Source organism: Phaethon aethereus (genome assembly GCF_964289735.1).
Source record: "Phaethon aethereus genome assembly, chromosome: 14".
Taxonomy (NCBI): domain Eukaryota; kingdom Metazoa; phylum Chordata; class Aves; order Phaethontiformes; family Phaethontidae; genus Phaethon; species Phaethon aethereus.
In genome coordinates, this window is record NC_138590.1 from 21,078,109 (window position 1) to 21,095,621 (window position 17,513).

Here is a 17,513-nt window from a genome sequence, read left to right on the forward strand (position 1 = left end):
CGGGGGGCCGGTGCGTCCTGCTGCCCGCGTGCTGCCCGCGCTGCCCTCGGCTCCCCGCGGCGCATCACGCGTGCGCAGGGCGCGGGGCCCGCTCCTGGCAGGCGGCGTGTAAGATGAGTGAAGAAGGGGGGCGGGGGGGAGCGGGCGCGCAGGGGCAGCTCTGCCATCGAAAATCGCTCACTTGGGCAGTGGCGAGCCAGAGAGACAACCCCGAGCCGATGTCAGGGGCTGCCTACCTGCGAGGCGCGCGGAGATGATGGCCATGAACGCCAAGCAGCCGTTCGCCATGCACGCCGCCCTCCAGGAGCCCAAGTTCGCCAGCCTGCACTCCAGCGCGGAGGCAATGCGCAGGGCTTGCCTCCCGGCCCCGCAGGTACGTAGATGAAGCATAATTACCGCTCTAAGGCATATTTTCTGACAGGCACCGGCTTAATGTTTTTTTCATGTCGCCAGAACGACCGCGCGCCTCGGAACCTCTCTTCCCCCCCCCTCCCGCTCCCGCTCCCGTCTCTGATCCACACGTCTGCGCGAGCAGGGCCACTGCCTTCGTATTAATTTTTATGACCCGAGCGCTGAGGAGGAATGGCGGTGCCGGGGCAGGCTGTTCATCCGGAGATGACGGTATTCCCCACTGACTCCGCCGCGCGCGTTCTTGCTCGCAGCTGCAGGGCAATATATTCGGGAGCTTCGACGAGAGCCTGCTGGCCCGCGCCGAGGCTCTGGCGGCCGCCGACATCGCCCCCCACGCCAAGGGCCACCCGCCCCCCTTCAAGCCGGACGGCTCCTACCACGCCATGAGCGGCCTCCCCTGCGCCGCCGCCGCCCTCCCGCACCCCGCCGCGCTCGCCGCCCACCCGCTGCCGCTCCCGCACCCGGCGCTGGACGGCGGCGACCTGCTGGAGCACCTCTCTCCCGCGCTGGCCGGCGGCGGGCTGCCCGAGCCCCCCGCGCCGCTGCCGCCGCTGCCGCTGGCCGCCGCGGGCCCCCTGGCCGTGGGCGTGGGCCCCCCGGGGGGCCCGGCGCCGCCGCCCGCCGCGCCCGAGGCGGAGTCGGACCCGCGGGAGCTGGAGGCCTTCGCCGAGCGCTTCAAGCAGCGGCGGGTGCGGCTGGGGGTGACCCAGGCCGACGTGGGGGCGGCGCTGGCGGCGCTGAAGCTGCCGGGCGTGGGCTCGCTCAGCCAGAGCACGATCTGCCGCTTCGAGTCGCTGACGCTGTCGCACAACAACATGGCGGCGCTGCGGCCGGTGCTGCAGGCCTGGCTGGAGGGCGCCGAGGCCGCGCACCGCGACCGCGCCGCCGGCCCCGCGCTGCTGGCTGGCGCCGAGCGCAAGCGCAAGCGGACCTCGATCGCCGCGCCCGAGAAGCGCTCGCTGGAGGCCTACTTCGCGCTGCAGCCGCGGCCCTCCTCCGAGAAGATCGCCGCCATCGCCGAGAAGCTGGACCTCAAGAAGAACGTGGTGCGCGTCTGGTTCTGCAACCAGCGCCAGAAGCAGAAGCGCATGAAGTACTCGGCGGTGCACTGACGCGCCCGCCCCGACGGGCCCCCGCACCGCCGGGGCGGGACGGGACGGGACGGCTCCGCCGCCCGCGGCAGCAGTCCGCCAGCACCGGAGCCGAGCGGCGCGGCGGGGCTTCCGCGGTTCGCCGGACTCCGTCTGGACGGGAGGAGCCGCTGCGGGAGCGCGGCGCGGGCAGGGCCGCCGGCCCCGCTCCCCTCTGCCGGCCCGCCGGCCCGTCGCGCCCCGCGCCGAGCGAGCGCCGCTCCCCACCCCGCTCCGGAATAAAGGTTTATTTTTCAACCCACGGGACGCGTCTTTCCTCGCCGTCCCGCGTCTGCAGCAACGAAGAAAACGCGGGCGAGCGCAAAACCAAGGAAAAGCCTCCGGCGGGGCGTCCCTCTCGGGAGCGGGACGAGGCTTCGCCCCATCGGGCTCCCGCCCGGCCCCGGCGCCGCTCCGCGCCCGCGGCCCGCCGCGGACGGTGACCCCGCGGCCGCCCCCGCCTCCCGCCCGTCGGATGGAAGCAAAAAATCCCCTCGGCAAAACCTATCGCGGGCTCATTTCTAGTGCCGTCTAAGAGGGGAAAAGGCTTTTATTTACGACTCCCAGAAGCACCTTAACGATTAAAAATTAATGATCGAAGCGCGAGCCTCCTCTGAATATTTCACTTTAGCGTTTCGATGAGTGACAGCCGTCAGACCTTCCCCCGTTAGGGAAGGACCCGGCAAATTCGGCCTTTCAGCTGCCGGTCTCCGGGAAGCCAGAGCGCTCCCCCGCTCCGCGTTTTCCCCGCCAGCCCCAACGATCTTCCCCCAGTCAGATGTCCTTTAATAGTAAATGCCCTCACGCCGTTACCTTGCGTTGTGGGTTCTGCAAATTTAAAGTAAGGGCGATGCAACATTAGTCGTCTACCGCAGCACGGAAGAGGCGGACGGCGGCTCGGGCGGCATCCCTCCCGCGCGGCCCGCGGCGGCGGCTTCCGCCGCACGGCTCCCGGCGCCGCCGTGCGCGGGTGCCTTCACGCAACCGAGCCAGGTAGGGGCCGCGTCCACCCGTTCCCTCGTCCCGTGCATGGCAGGGAGCCTCCCCCGCCGCCTCCCCCGGGGGCCGCGGAGCGCCGGGCGGGCGGGCAGGCGCAGGCTGGACGAGGCGGGAGCGGCGGCGGGAGCCGGGCTCGGGCCCGGCGGGGCGGCCGTGCCCGGCGCCGTGCCGCGCGCTCGGCCTCCCGGGAGCGCGCAGCCGCCGGGACCCGCCGCCCCGCGGGTGGCCGCCGCGGAGGGCCCGCCCGAGGGCCCCAGCGCGAGGAAGCGGCCTCGCGTGGGGAGGGGAGGTGCCGCCCGGAGCGCGGGCAGTGCACCGCAAACGCGGGCCGTGGCAGAGGCATTTTGCCTTCCAGCATGGAACAGAAATAGCTGTTACAATAGATAATAGACGGCCTAAAGATGCCCTCAGGCGGGATTATTACCCTCCCCGGTTCGCGGGAAACCCAGCTTGAGCCTCCCTTAACCCCGCCTGAGCCGCACCCAGCCCGTGGCTGTGCTCACCAGTGCTTACTAAGACAACCCCCCAGCTGTGGCGGCCTCACCTTCTTGCCTTCGCTTCTGAAGAGGGGATCGGGTCGTGCTTGTTCTTGGGATGGCAGAGCTGTCACTGCGGTGGTACGTGTTCTGGCGGTTCTGGTTTTGCCTAGATCTGCTGTGGTTTTTTGTGACAATTTTGCATTTGTCCCTTTTGGCTAGGTACAGAAAATGTCTTAAAGATGTAAAACAAGTCCTAAATGAAGTTTCCCAAACCTTCTGTTGCTGTCCCAGAAACAAGCTCCGGTGTGCTCCTTCGCTCCCTCGACTAATGCTGACCGGTGAGATCTGAAGTGCCCGGTCCTTCTTGCTCGTCCTCCTTTAGTCCTGATTCCTCTCTGCACACAGACAGTGCTGCTCAGGCTCTCTTTGCCCAGATTTCACTCTTTGCAAATTCCAGGTTTCTTTTCACTCTGCATGTGCAGGTTTGTGCCTTGCTCTGCCCTGATGTCATATACAGGACCCGATTACTTCGTTTGGGATTTTACCGCGGAGGTCAGGTACGTGCTGCTTTAATCACTGTTGGCACCTTCGTCTTTGCCTGTGTTGGCTCCCGAAGCTCTGGTGCCAAATAAATAGGCTGTGGTACAGGAAGCTGCTCTGATCTTGCTGGAGCTCGGGATTCCTTCGACTTCAGCAGGAATAGTTCAGAACCAGTATTTTTTGCTGAGGAGGCACAAAGCAGCAGCCTACATTTTCTTCTTGGTAAAACAAGTAGTGCCCTAAAGCCAGAAGGCAACGCCAAGGGGTGGAGGAAGGAAGGCAGGAGGATTCGGTGCTCAGCGGGATCCCTGCTTGGCAGCAGAGTCAGGAAGGGATTGGAAGGTGAGACTGAAGGAAGGTGTGCGGCACCTTCCTTCAGTCTCACCTTCTTCTCTCCGCTGCCACAAGTGTGATCACCTCCGGCTTCTCTGCCCTCCCTTCACCCCCCCGGCCCCACAAAGCCAAAGCACAGGCTGTTTTGGCCACCACTGGAAACTCCAAAGAGAGTTTTACTGGCTGCTGCTCCTAAACAGTAAGATCTGTGTCATGACCCTGGCACGCTGTGCCCTGGGATACACAGATGAATGCATCACGTGCACTTTTTGGTACCCGTTATACTGTTAGAAGGCTTCATGGGAAACTACGTCCTGCCAAGCTGCCCAGCAAATGCAGTGAGCCGCACCACCGGGAGGAGCCCGGCAGTGGGGCGCAGCCCCTTGCCCGCAGCCTGCCTGGCCTCCATCCACCCCCCACACCTGGGCCAGGGACTGCCTTTCCGCTCAGCCCTGGGTCCTGGCTCCCTGCTCTGCCCGGCGCCCGGGACGGAGACCAGAGACCAGCCCTGGCTCTGCTGGCTGCAGTCAGGCTTGGCAGGGGCTGTGCGGAGTCACCCTCACCCTCTCAGGGTACCAGATTTGTGGGGAGCTGCCACCAAAATACAAACCCCTCCCTTGCACCCTGCTGATCTCTCCAGGTGCCTGAGGATCAGGACTCTCAGTTTTCTTCGGGCTCCTTGTCCTGGTCTGTGGGACCTACCCTGGGACACTTAATTCCTTAACACCCCCCCTCCCACAAACCCACCTCCCACAGGTAAAAGAAGAAACGCAGGCCAAACTTGCTGAGAAACGGAATTCCCTCCAGTGACAGCCAGGGTAAAGGGGAAAGTGAAACTGGGAGATGGGCAGGGAAATGCCCGTTAAAGCCCATGTGTATGAGACAAAGGTTCAGCAGGCAAACCCCTGTCTATAGTTTCTGAACCACTAACCATTGATTTATCATTTTTTTCTCCGTTCCGTGCTTGTTCTGTAATACCCTGCGCTCTGTCTCCCGGGGACTGTGCACAAGAGATGAAAGCACAGAAAACCAAACAAGCCATTGGCGGTGCTCACTCAATTGATTTTTACACAAAATTTGCCTTCATGCACGAAGGATGGAAAAATGATCCCATTAATAATGAATAACAAAAACAAATGCAGGGAGGAAATCAATAGAAGCACATCTGATATCACGGGAGCTGCGGGGGGGGAACCCCAGACGTATAAAAGCACGTGTGGGAGGGGAGGGGGCAGAGAGGGCCTCGGGACAGGGCACGCGGGGACACCCGGCACTGGTGGGTTTGGGACTGTGGGGCGTGGGGGGGTGTGCGGGGCTGTATGGTGCGCGGGGGTGAGGCAGCAGATGTGAACAGTTCACGGCCCGGCAGGAGCGTGCGTGTGTGTGTGCGTGTCTGCCCGTCGGGCAGGGTTCCGCCGCCCACCTCCTGTGGGAGCTGCAGGGCCCCGCTGGGGGTCCCGGCGGCTCTGCAAACCGGGGTGCAGGGCAGGTGCACTCGGGGTGGCACCAGGGGCTGGTCAAAGGAGGCGGCCGCTGGCAGCGGAGCACAAGCTGGAGCTGGGGCCGTGTTTCTTTCCCAGAGAAAATGTGATTTTCAGCTGCAAAAATCCCAACTTCCAGTCCTTTTTTCCTCCACGCTCTCCTCCCACTCCAAGGTTTCACTTCTCCCGAGCTTGCAAGGAGGAGGTTCTCCCTCCCTGGGAGACACGTCCAGCTTGGGATAAAGATCGTTTCTTAGGGGCGCGGTTTCTGCTGGAACTGATCTGTGCTGAGAGCCCAGCCTTTGCTCCCGGCTGCCGTGCATGGGGCTGTGGTCCACATGGCTGGAGCAAGGATCGTCACCTGCACCCGAGAGATGTGGGACTTCGGGGCGAGGTACCACCACGGCGCTGGGGCCAGAGGACCCCGGGCTGCCCAGCCCAGCCCAGCCCGGCTCAGCCCAGCCCAGCGCAGCTCAGCGAGGGAGGAGCGGTCGGGGCAGCTCCAGGACAGTCACCCACCTTCGAGCAGGGCTTCCAGGGTGAGCAGGGGACCCTGAGAAGGGAGCTCGGTCTGTCGCCAGCAGCCCGTACCACTGCCGGCCCGTCGCCACCCGAAGGAGCCCGGCGCTCAGCACAGGACGGGACTGTCCCCTCCATCACCCGCCGGTCCAGCTGGAGCAGCCGCGGGATGCCAAGTGCACGTGGCCGTAGGCTTTAGGTGGGCATTGACAGCACAGAGACAGGAGCCCTGTGGAGACTCACAGACTCGAAAGAAAATGCCGCTTTACACCAGTGCAAAGCAGAAGGAATTAATTTCAGTCATACAGCTTCACTAGCTATTTTCAGAACAGAGAGTTTTAAAGCAATTAAGCGAATTTGTCTTTAATGACAGAAGTTGTGCTTTGCAGTTTGTCTGGAAATGTGAGATACAAATGTATTCCATCATCAAGACATGGTTTAGACTTTGTTTCTTTAAGAAAATTTGAGCTATGTGTGGAGATACATGTCACAACATTTTCAACAGAATTTTATATGGCGGAATAAAATGATACACAACAGAAAATAAAATGCTTTGACTGCTCTTAAATCCAAAGAGAATTAAAAATGCACAATAATGTTATATAAATCCAGATCAGATATTGTAAAACAGTACTGACGTATGCTAAACATCCTCAACCTGCCGGGTGAAAACGAAGCCCCTAAATGCAGACTTTAAAGGAGAGGTGGTCCCAAAACTGCTGAACTCCCGTGCTCCCCGCTCAGGCAGCAGGGTTTGTGGGGGCTGGGAGGGTGCTCGGTCCCTGACACCCGTTTTCATCGTACATGGATCGGGAAGGCCAGTGCTGGGGCCAGAGCAGGCGCTCTTGGTGTTGTGGTGTAACCCGACAGGTAGCCGAAACAACCGCCCAGCCGTTCACTCACCCTCCCCGGCCCCCGCAGTGGGATGGGGGGAGAATTGGGAAAGAAAAAGCGTGGAACTTGTGGGTTGAGATAAAGGCAGTTTAATAGGCATGGGGAAAAAAAGAACAATAATCATGAAAATGATAAAAGAAGATACAAAACAAGTGATGCGCAGCACAAGAGCTCACCACCCGCTGACCGATGCCCAGTTAGTTCCTGAGCCACGGCCCCTCCCCGGCCAACTCCCCCAGTTTATGTACTAAGCATGACGTCGTATGGTCTGGAATATCCCTTTGGCCAGTTTGCGTCCGCTGTGTCCCCCCCAGACGCCCGTGCCCCCCAGCCTCCCCGCTGGCAGGCCAGGGCGTGGGAAGCTGAACAGTCCTTGACTGCTTAGCAACAGCTAAAAACATCAGTGTGCTATCAACGTTTTTCATCCCAAATCCAAAACACAGCACTATACCAGCTACCTGGAAGAAAATTACGCCAGCCGAAAGCAGGACACGCGGCCATAGCGTGCTCTCACAATGGAACCGGCTGCACGGAAAACGACCTTTTGTCTCACCTGCAGATCTGCTGCCTTTTCTGCCCGGGGCTTGCTGAGGATTAAGGAAGTGTTTCTGGGACATAGAGGTAATGTAGTAATAAATTCAGGAAGAAGTAACTGCTACCTAGTGCCCTGTTGTGTCAGCAGGATGAGCGAGGGTCCCCACAACCCTTACGTACAGAAGGCAAATCCCCAGCCGCTGGATGCCGAGGGCTGAAGACCGGACCTGCGCTGGGGCTGCGGCTGGGACCCCTGGGCTCTGACCCCCCCGGGGCTCTTTCCTCAGTGCCTTTACTCCACGCCTGTGAGGTTTAAAGCATTCGTGTCTTCGTTCCCTCCCGGCGCGCCAGGGGAACTGGGAACTGGCCGCCTGCACAGGCCGTGCCCCCCAGCCCTTGCCGGTGGCTGCGTGGGGAGCCCACGGGGCGAGGAGGGCAGCCCTGCCAGCGCCTGGGCAGCATCCGGCGCGGCGCTGCTCCCGCGATCAGACACGCCCGGCGCTGCCTCCCACCCTGCCTGGTCCATAGTGGCAGAGCCCGATCCTAAGGTGGGTTATTATTTATACATGTTTGAGGAGTGCGATACCTCTCCATTTACTCACTGTCATAACAGAAAAGCTGGGAGGGAAACCAAGCCGTCATCCACCAAAGGAGCAAAGCATTTGGGTAGTGCGAGGGCACTAAATAATTCAGTGCCTATTTATAAGTGTAGTGTTTTGCAATTTCGGTGGAACCATCTTGGTTTGACTCCCCACATCTTTGCACTCGAAGGAGATGCTCCCACCAGGCAGGTGAGCCAAGCTTCTCCTTCCAGGAGAGAAAGCAGCAGGGAGCAGGTGGGGAGGTTAATCATGCTGTCAGCATTTACTTGCTTTTTAAACTTGCATGAGTTTGGAGATCAAAACGGTGCGGAGATGTAGGGCAGATGGATTTGCAGGGAAACCTTTGATTTTTCTCCTCCCGAGGCTGATGTGTCTAACGCGTGCCTTCTGCGAGTTTACCGGGGCCGTCGTTTACACGGGGCGAGTGCTGCTGCTGGATCTCAAAAGCACGGGGGACGTTGCTGGAGGGAGGACTGCGGCACAGGCGACAAAGCCCCCCCTCGGGTGTCCCTCTGGCAGGGGCTGCGGGGCAGCGCCCCGGGCTGCCTGGGGAGAAGCACCCTCCGGGGCTGCAGCCGCTTGGCTCAGTTAAGAGCCGCCCCGGCAGCGCCCCGGCAGCCCCAAAACGGGTAGATACAACAGCAGCGGCGGGTGTGACAGCAGGGGCGACCTCGGGGAGACCCCCGTCACCATCGCCCTCGGACCTGCCTTCGCCTGTGCAGCTGAGACTTAGCATCCCCCTAACAGACTGCTGCCGACAGCGGGCACAAAAAATAAGGTGCTTCCCAGAGCGGGCGGGGAGCACAAGCACCACAAGCAGAGCCGGTGCCCAGCCCCGCTGCGCTGATCCCTCCTGGACCGTGTGGGAAGCTGCCGCGTGAGGCTCTGCACCCGCGGGAGGGCTCGGGGGCAGCTGCGTCTGGTGCCACTGGAGGTGATGCTCCTTGGCCACCCATGGCACAGACCCCTTGGCCCCAGCACCAAAGGGGTCCCACCACCTTTGCATCTTGAAGTCGCTTCCGAGCAGCAGCCGGAGCCATTCATTTTTTGGGCTGAGGAGAAGCGGGAGAGGGCCGGCACGGCGAGCGCGGGGCCAGGGCCCGGGCCCAGCCTTCCAGCGAACACCCGCTGCCCAGGACTCCCCCGCAGCACACGGCCAGAGGCAGATGGAAACTGCGGCGGCCCTGACGCATCCGGGCTTGCCTGTGTCCCTGGTTGCAGGAAGAAGAGGCAAGCAAGGGCTGTAGCTGATCGTGCTCTTCAGACGCGCCGCGAGCAGGGCGCGCGTGGGAGCTGCAGTATTTATGGCACACGGAGAACATCCCTTTCATCACCCGTGTTTGAAACCCTCCTCCAGAGCTACCTGTGGGGCAGTGCTGCACAGAGCACACCCAAATACACTGTAGGATTCACACAACAAAAAACACATAAAAGGATGCTAAGCCTAGAAGGCAAACCCACTGAAAAATCAGGAAACGATCTAAGGAGCAGGATTAAATTTTCAAGACCTGCAGGATGCATAGCTAAGGAAGCTTCAGCCGAGCACCCCGTGGTCACCCGGCGTTTGCCAGAGCCTGAAGTACATGTGCAAGTCAGCTGGCAGGTCTCTCCTCCATGTGCAGCGTACCCACAGCTCCTCGCCGGCCAGCCGTGGCCAGCCGGGCTCTGCGGAGCAGCCCGGAGCTTGCACCAGCACACCCCCGGGCCGGCGCCCGAGCCCCGCGCCTGCCGTGGTCAGCGCTGGCTGCTCCAAGACGCGCCGGTGCCTGCCAGGAGCACGCTGCACGCCGCAGCCCAGGACGAAGGCAGCCAGCTCGTTTCCCACACGAGCCCCGTGCCGGTGGGGTGCCGCCCGTGCTGCCCCGAGCCCGGGGGCCCCCGGGCTGCCTGTCCCCTCAGCTCGCCAGCCCGCCGTGCCGCGCCGCGCCGCTCCCATGGAGCCCGGCACTTAGGTATTCCTGCAGCAGCTCTGTGAGTGGGAACAAAACATGTCAAGGATCTGAGTCAGAGATGATAGTTACAGTTTGGTATCTCGGTTGTTTCAGAATAGGTCTGTTTTTCCCCAAATGCCAAAACAAATTAGTCTACAACCGTCACCACATCATGGCCTGAGTGCAGTTTTCTGCCCATAACAAAAATAGCAGGACTCGGAGATCCTCTTTTAAGTAATACAGTGAGAACATATAAAAGCATCTGAAAAATCATCTGAACTTCTGTTTATTGCTTGCTTTTTTTTATGCTCTGCGGTCCCCCAGCTGGCTGATGGCGGTGGCTTGGGGACTGGCAAAGGGACAGGCAGCACGCGGGCGCTTTTTGTGCAGCACGTACCCAGTCTGCTCCAGCCGCGGCTGAAACGTGCCTCGCTGCCTGCAGGGACGACCTCCTCCCGTCGCCCGCACGGCAACTGCTTCTGGGCTGCTCCCGTCCCTCCAGCCTTCTTCGCGCCACGTGCTGCCCCCTCCTCCTCGGCGGCCTCCCTCCCGCAGCGCCGCGTTCCCGCGGAGCGGAGGAACGAGCGTGTGGCTTTCCTTGGGGTAGCAATGGGGCGGGAGCTTTAGGGATGGCGATTTTGGTTAGGCAACAAGGGCGGGCTCTCTTGGATGCCTTTGCTGGAGGAGGAATCTCGGAGGCAGTTGCACGGGGGACGGAGGTGGAGGGGGGAGCTGGGGCCCGGCTCTAAGGGGAGCACCAGGGAGATGCTTTGGCCGAGCACTAATGCTGCCAACAGTGTTGAAATGCCTCACAACTGACAATAGCTCTAGTCTAAAGACAGAAGGAAATATTTAGGGAAAAAAATTGATATTTCTTTAAATGCTTGACTTTTCAGAGAGAGTTTGTGCTTTATTTCCGTAGCTTTTTATTGGGATGGGGTGGGGGAGGCAGTGAAGGAACCTGAAATATTTTGGATAGAGCAAGTCTTCCCTTGTCAGAGACACTGGGGCAGGAGGAGTCATTTTCTTCCTCCTTTAATGAGGAAACGTGAAATATTGTATATTTGGGGTCAGGCCAGGCCAGAGCTGTTTGGAGGAGCAGAGCGGGGCCGATGCGCGCAGCCCTCGTCCCCCTGCAAACGGGGCACGTGAGCCAGTTGTGCAGCATTAGCGGCTCCACGTTGCAGATGGGTTGGATGCCACGTGCAGGCACGTTAACATGGAAAAGACATTAGCCCCCACCGAGGAAACCTGAGCAAATTGGCCATGAGACTCAGTGTCCTGGGATTTAACATCGATGCCATTCCCCGGGACGCCACGGCAGAGCTGAGGTGGAGCCCGAGGAGTGCGTTTGCTCCAATTCACCGCCGTCGCGGGCAGCCAAACGAGCAGTGGGTCGGGAGCACCCCTCTTGGACTGAACGGATCCCCTCGCCCGCAGCCCGGCCACAGCCCCTCCCCTGTCCCTGCGCTTCGCTCCTCGAGCAGGGGCTGCTGTGGGTGGCTGCGGGTGCCACCGCCCTGGGCCACGGCAGCTCCCACCCCGCGGCCACCGCCGGCCGCGTCCCCCCGGGAGCACCCCACGGACGCTCACGCTGCGAGCCTCCCGTACCGCCGCGTGAGCGGGAGAGCGCGACTGCCCCATCCCTCGGCAGACAGCTTCTATCCTAAACCTGCCTCATTAAATATTAACCCCAGCATAACCAGACGGAACATTTCTGGTCTCTCAGGGAAAGAGGCACATTTTCAGTGCTCCATGGAAGTTCTCCTTTCCCCGATACCCTGTCACGCGAACTCGCACAAGGCTGGCCCGTGGCCACCCCAGCCCGCACCCCCCGCCAGGAAGGGACGCAGAGCCGCTGCCGGGCCGTCCCCTTCACCGACTCGGCGGCGATTGCTGACGGCTGCCCCGAGCCGGCTCTGCTGGGGCGACGCTGGTGCGCGGCTTCTGGAGTCGGGCAGCCCCCGGTCAGTGCTCTCCGCCAAATCGTGCCTGCGCCCTGCGCCCTGCGCCCTGTGCTCTGAGGGAGGGAGCTGGGACGGCCCGGAGGAGAAGCCCCTGAGAGCGTGGGCTGGAGAAGGGACCCGGGACAAGCAGAAGTCTTGGTCAGGAGCTGGAGAAGAGCCTCACACAAGCGGCGAAGCACGCAGGGCTTCTCAGCACCTGCGTAAAGCCCCGACCCATGCCAGCCGGGAGCCCGGGTCTGCGCCCCAGCGTGAGGACAGAGCTGCTCGGTGGAAGGGGGCCATGCTCAGGCCCGCCGTGGGGACGCACTGGGGACTGAGCCCCTCCTGCCACCCCCCGGGCCATCGCCTGACGGCAGCCCATCCCCGGAACGCTGTGGGTCCGGCGCAGCCGCGGCAGCGGGAGCAGCGTCAGAGGAAACGGGAGAGCGGCAGCACCTAGGCACATCAATAATGCATAGAATGCCCGCAGCAACAAAGGGAGAGAGGGACCAGGAGCAGGAGAACAGAATATCACAGAGCTTTTTAACGGTCTTTTTCTATTAGTGTCAGCTCTGTGGCTGGGTTTCAGGCAGGGGAACTTTCCCTGGACGCCCCCGGAATTTCGGGACGTGCAGCGTCGGCTGCAGGCCCCGCAGCGGCGGCTGATGCGGTCACCGCCTCTGACGCTTCCAGAAGGCCCCGCAGGGCGGGGGCGGCACGACCCGGGCACAGTCCCTCCTGGCAAAGGAGCTGCAAGAGGTGGTCATGCTGCCAACAGCAAGCAGGAAGGCTGGGCTTGGCTTTGTTTTCCTCCCGTGTCAGGGAGGAATCTACAGAGTCTCCATGTGGAGGCAAACCTGGATTTTTTCACGTAAATTTATGTAAAGCTTTAGGCCAGCATGGCGAGCTCCGCGCGCGGGGCCTGTGTGTGCCGTGCTGGGCGGCCACTGTTGTGACGGAGGGGGACGCGCCTCGTTAAAGACGTTTAACGACACACAGACTTGTCTGCCCCCGCCATGGCACCCGGCGGGTGCCTCGCGGCGGCTGTCGGCACAGGCCGGCTCCAGCCCCGCTGCCGAGCGGGAGGACAGCACACGCACGGTGCTCATGGCCGATGGAGGGGCGCGACGAGCACGTGCTGCACATGGGGCAGGGGGTGGCCAGCCCCATGATTTCACCCCCAAAATCCACCTCCTGAACCCCATCACAGGGTTACTGAAGGGTTTAAACAGCGTTGTCCCCATTCAGGGCTGCAGAAGGAGAGGGGTGGGTGGCGAGCAGTGCGGCACGACGCAGTGCGGCACGACGCAGTGCGGCGCGTACCACCGCTGCAGCGTGCACGCCGAGGGGCTGGACTCCCCATTGCCGGCTCCCCGGGCTTCCGTCAGACTGCTCCTCCTTCTGCATTTCCAAGGTATAGTTTCCAAAACCAGTAAATATTTAAACCTCACTGAAAACAACAGCCATAAATTCTTTTTGCTGCCCTTAGCTTAATAGCCCAGCAGTAAGAAAATATGAGAGGATTGTTCTACAAATAGGTTCACTGTGAAATGCAATTAGCCAGAGTGAAGCCGATTACCATTTTAATCATTGCTACGCTGCATAAAAAAATACACCAGGAGAAAAAAAAGGGTATATCACCAAAACAGTGAGGAACTGGATCCCAATCAGAACCAGAGTCCTAGACCCTCCTGTTTATCTCACCATCCACAGCAAGTGTCTGCTGCGTGCGGCCGAGCCCCCGGGAGCCGCCGTCACCGCCCGCAGGGCTGCAGGACGGAGCCCCAGGGAACGGGCTCGCCTCCCCGCAGGCGGTGCCTAGAGGAGGAGGACTGCCGATGGCTGCTCCCTTCTCCCTGCCCCGGAGCGTGCACACCTCCCAGCCCCGCTAGTTTAGCTGATGCTGAACACAAAAAGGACGTCTCGTTTGCCAACGGTGCTGGCCAAGGGCTGCGCTGCAGCTGCCTTGCCCACGGCTTTGCAAGAGCTGCCTTTTTGGGGATAAGCATCTTCAAGGGATGCCCAGACCCAGCACACGGCATTCCCCTTTGCCAAAGCTGTGCCATGCTTTTGCTAACTGACTGCTGGCAGTCGGGTCGGGCTGGAGCCAGGCTGACCCCTGGGCCAGGTCCCCATAGGTTCCCCTTCCCTCACCAGGGACCTGCCCCGGGCCCCGCGCACCTCTGAGGGCAGCGGTGAAACGCGAGGCCAAGCAGGGAGCCGGGAAAGCGCAGGCTGCCTTCACCGGCGCCGGCGGGAGCCTCCCCCGCTCTGGCTCCCCGTGCCAGCTTGGGGCTGCCGCCCTCTGACACGGGACCTGGGGGTCCCTCTGGCAGATGCTGGCACTGCAGCAGCCGAGAGGCCCTGCAGGAAGCCCAGGGCAAAATTTTTAATTCAGCATCACACTTCAACCTGAAATCTGAAAAAAATTTAAAAAAAAATGACAAGATGTCAGCGTCTCTGAGCCTGCACAACCCAATGGCTAATCGCGGCTCCACAGACTGAGGGCAGCGCTCGGCGCCTGCCCTCGCGGGAGCCCACCGCAGCTCCAGGGCTGTGACACTCACTGCCGGAGGAAACCAAAGTGCTGAAACTCAGTTCATGTCACACAGATGCAATGAGGAAGAAAAAAGGCCCCCTGCTTTGGACCCAGGAAACTTGGGAACCTGGGCAGATTTGAGTGGGAGTATCCAAAACGTGAAATTTCAAGTGTCCTTCCTGTATGCCGGGCAGAGTAGTTGGACCATGTAAGAAACAGTGCTTTAAAAATTACAGAGATCTAAACGTTTGAAAAGGTTTACCATTTAAAAATCTCCATGGAAAACTCTTTTTCTGGAGCAGCAGCGGCGGCAGCAGCTCTGCACTGTTACGGGGCAGAGTGGAGCCAGCAGCTTCCGAGCCACCCCGCAGCAACGAGCCTCGGGCCAGGTCGGCGAGAGGGAGAGGGGAAACCAGGCTGCTGCGGGTGCCCCGCCTGGAGTCTTCTCTGAAAAACTGTCTGGATACCCAGCTGGCCTAAAAGACACTACATTTGCACTACCACATCAGCAGATCCCGGACCCCTGCAGCTGGTTGAGGTTTGGGTTTCCCCTGGAGGGATCTATGCCCAGACCCAGTGCCCACCGCAGCCCCGTTCCCCAAGGAGCACGGCCAGCGGTGCCTTCCCAGCCTGGAGAGCAGCACTGAGGCTTTCTGAGGGGACGAATGACCCAGGACTGGCGAGGTTGTGGTCTGCAGCAGCCTTGGTGTCGACCTGAGTGTGTCCAGGGGCTGTGGCTCATCGGTCCCCTCTCGTATCTGCACTCCTGGAGCCTACTCTGCTGGTTAATTAGCGAAGGTGTTCCTGCAAACAGCAAATTGCGTTACTAGAATTCAGATTTTGAACGAAATCTAGGGAAAGTACATATTAAGTGGAATAATTTGGTCAGGCATTGGAACAGGCTGCCCAGGGAGGTGGTGGAGTCGCCATCTCTGGAAGTGTTCAAAAAATGTGTGGATGTGGCGCTTCAGGACATGGTTTAGGGGACATGGTGGCGCTGGATTAATGGTTGGACTTGATGATCTTGAAGGTCCTTTCCAACCTAGTGATTCTGTGATTCTGTGAAATTGTACTATTTCCAAAAGCACATCCTGCTGAAGAAGTAGCTGCCATCAAATTTGTCAAAATTACTCCCATTTTGCCGCTCACAATTAGTTGCTCTTGAAAGAGCTGCAGTCTGAGAATTACCGGCTGAAATGTTTTGAGAAATTAAAGCTAAGCAGTAAGGGGGGCTGTGGCACAGCAGCACGGGGCTCTCCGTGGAACAGAGCCAGCTCTCCCCGAACATGGGAAAGGGCTTTGCAGATGCTCCTATCTGCCAGCCTGTAATTAATAAATTATTGAGACAATCCTGAAACAAGCAGATGAAAAGGGGGATGAAAGATGCTAGTGGAAGACAGACAGCCCCACTGTTTGGAGAGGATCTAAGCTATCATGTCCAAAACCCATTTTAATCTCCTGCCATCAGAAAGCGTTGATCACTCGCGGCGCTGGCGAGGAGGGACGCAGGGTGAGGACTCCTGGCTCCATCTCCTCTCCCCTCACAGAGCAGAGACAGGCACTTTGCATCTCGCTGTTCGGGCAGAGCCAGTGGCGGTTATACCCAGCTCCTCCCCGTGGCTGCTCAGAGGCGTGGGGGCAACGGGGAGGACCCCCGGCCCCCCAAGCTGATGCCACCTGTGTTCAGGGCCAGGACAGGCTGGGGACATGCTGGGATGGAGCGGGGCACACACGCATGCACCTGGGGAGCCCCAGCCACCCGCCAAACTGTCACAAATCCTCACAGCAGCAGCAACTTTAAGCAAAACACATGAATAAAGAAATTGAGCAGCAAAATCAAAGTACGTAACAGTCTCTTTAGCACAGCACCATCAAAAGGTCCTTTAGTAATTCTGATTATTTTTATTATTTAAGAAAAGATGTCTCTCTTTTTGACAGAAAGAGAGGAATGGGAAAAGCGGGATCACAAAATCAAAGCAGTTAGAGGTGAAAAGAGCTGATGGCTCAGCAAGGCTCCTGGCATCCTCCCTGCAGCGGAAGGGGTGGCGATGTCCCCTGGCACACAAAACACGGCCTTGCAGGGAGGAAAGATCTGCTTCCCTGTTCTCCTTTTTTTTCATTTGAAACATGTAATTCAGCTGCAGGAAGCTTTTCAACAGAATATTTTATATCTCATTACGTCTCAAAGGTAATGTCAGTGCCACAGCTGAGCTCCCCGTTTCTGCACTAGGTTACTACAGACTTTACCCATAAATTTAGAGTTTTCTCAGTCCTCACCTGACGAGTCAGGGCTGGCAAGTGTTTCACAGGAATAACTGTTCTCCCACGTGTGTTGAGTGTTTCAGTCACATGGGCCACAAAATATACAGGACTGGGTGTCTGAACTGAAAGTGGGTTTCCTTTGCTGACTGCACAATTTCTCACATACATTACTCAGACGTAACGAGTCCTTAGCTCATTACCTGCCTGCTGGGCTCCCCAGGAAGTCCTGAGGGCCACATCTCAGGGGAACCCACCGAGGGCTGTGGACCTGGCCCCACTACAGCCGCCTCCCCAGGGGTCTTCTGCCTCCACAGTGGGGCTCCCCATTTCCACAGGGCAGTGGGAACCCGCTGGCGTCTCCACAAGTCCCGTAGTAAACACAGTGCAGCATGAACTCCTTCGTTCCCAAGTCCATGGGGTGCTCTGCTACTGTGTGGCAGCAGGGACTAACCATGCACTTCATGCGTCTCCTGCTCCATCCCAGCCTGGTTGCGGGCACTGCACCGCACCGCACCATGTTCCCCCCATTTCCTCACAGTTCACTTTGCCACAAACTTCATCTCAGGCCCCTTGGCCAGCTGCTGGCAGGAGATGGCCCAGGCCAGCAGTCCCCACACAGGGGACTTGTCCCCCAGCCCCTGCAGCACACCACAGAGGTGTAGGTTTCCCGAGCAGCTCTGGGGCCAGGGCAGGGCCTGGGCATGGTCTAGCAGCCTCCTGCAGACCCCGCTGCCTGCCCCAGCCAGGGAGCCCTAGCAGCAGCTCCGCACACACTGCTAGGTGTTTTACCGCGAATGCAGCCGTAAATCAAACTCCAGCAGGAGAAAGCAGCTACCCCAGTCAAAACAATGCTTTACTGGTATAAAGGCATCTTCAAGGAGCTTCTGCCAGTGCAGCCGTGAATACATTAGGA

At 59.8% G+C, this 17,513-nt stretch overlaps 1 protein-coding gene across 1 annotated transcript; it reads left to right on the forward strand.

Annotated features, from left to right (window-relative positions):
- Positions 1 to 253: 253 nt before the first annotated feature.
- On the forward strand, positions 254 to 1,796 carry POU4F3 (POU class 4 homeobox 3; the record flags this gene model as incomplete). The annotated part of the gene is made up of 2 exons (XM_082006196.1): positions 254 to 373; positions 663 to 1,796. 2 exons carry the CDS (start codon positions 254 to 256, stop codon positions 1,521 to 1,523), a joined length of 981 nt encoding a protein of 326 aa, XP_081862322.1. The 3' UTR covers positions 1,524 to 1,796.
- Positions 1,797 to 17,513: the final 15,717 nt, after the last annotated feature.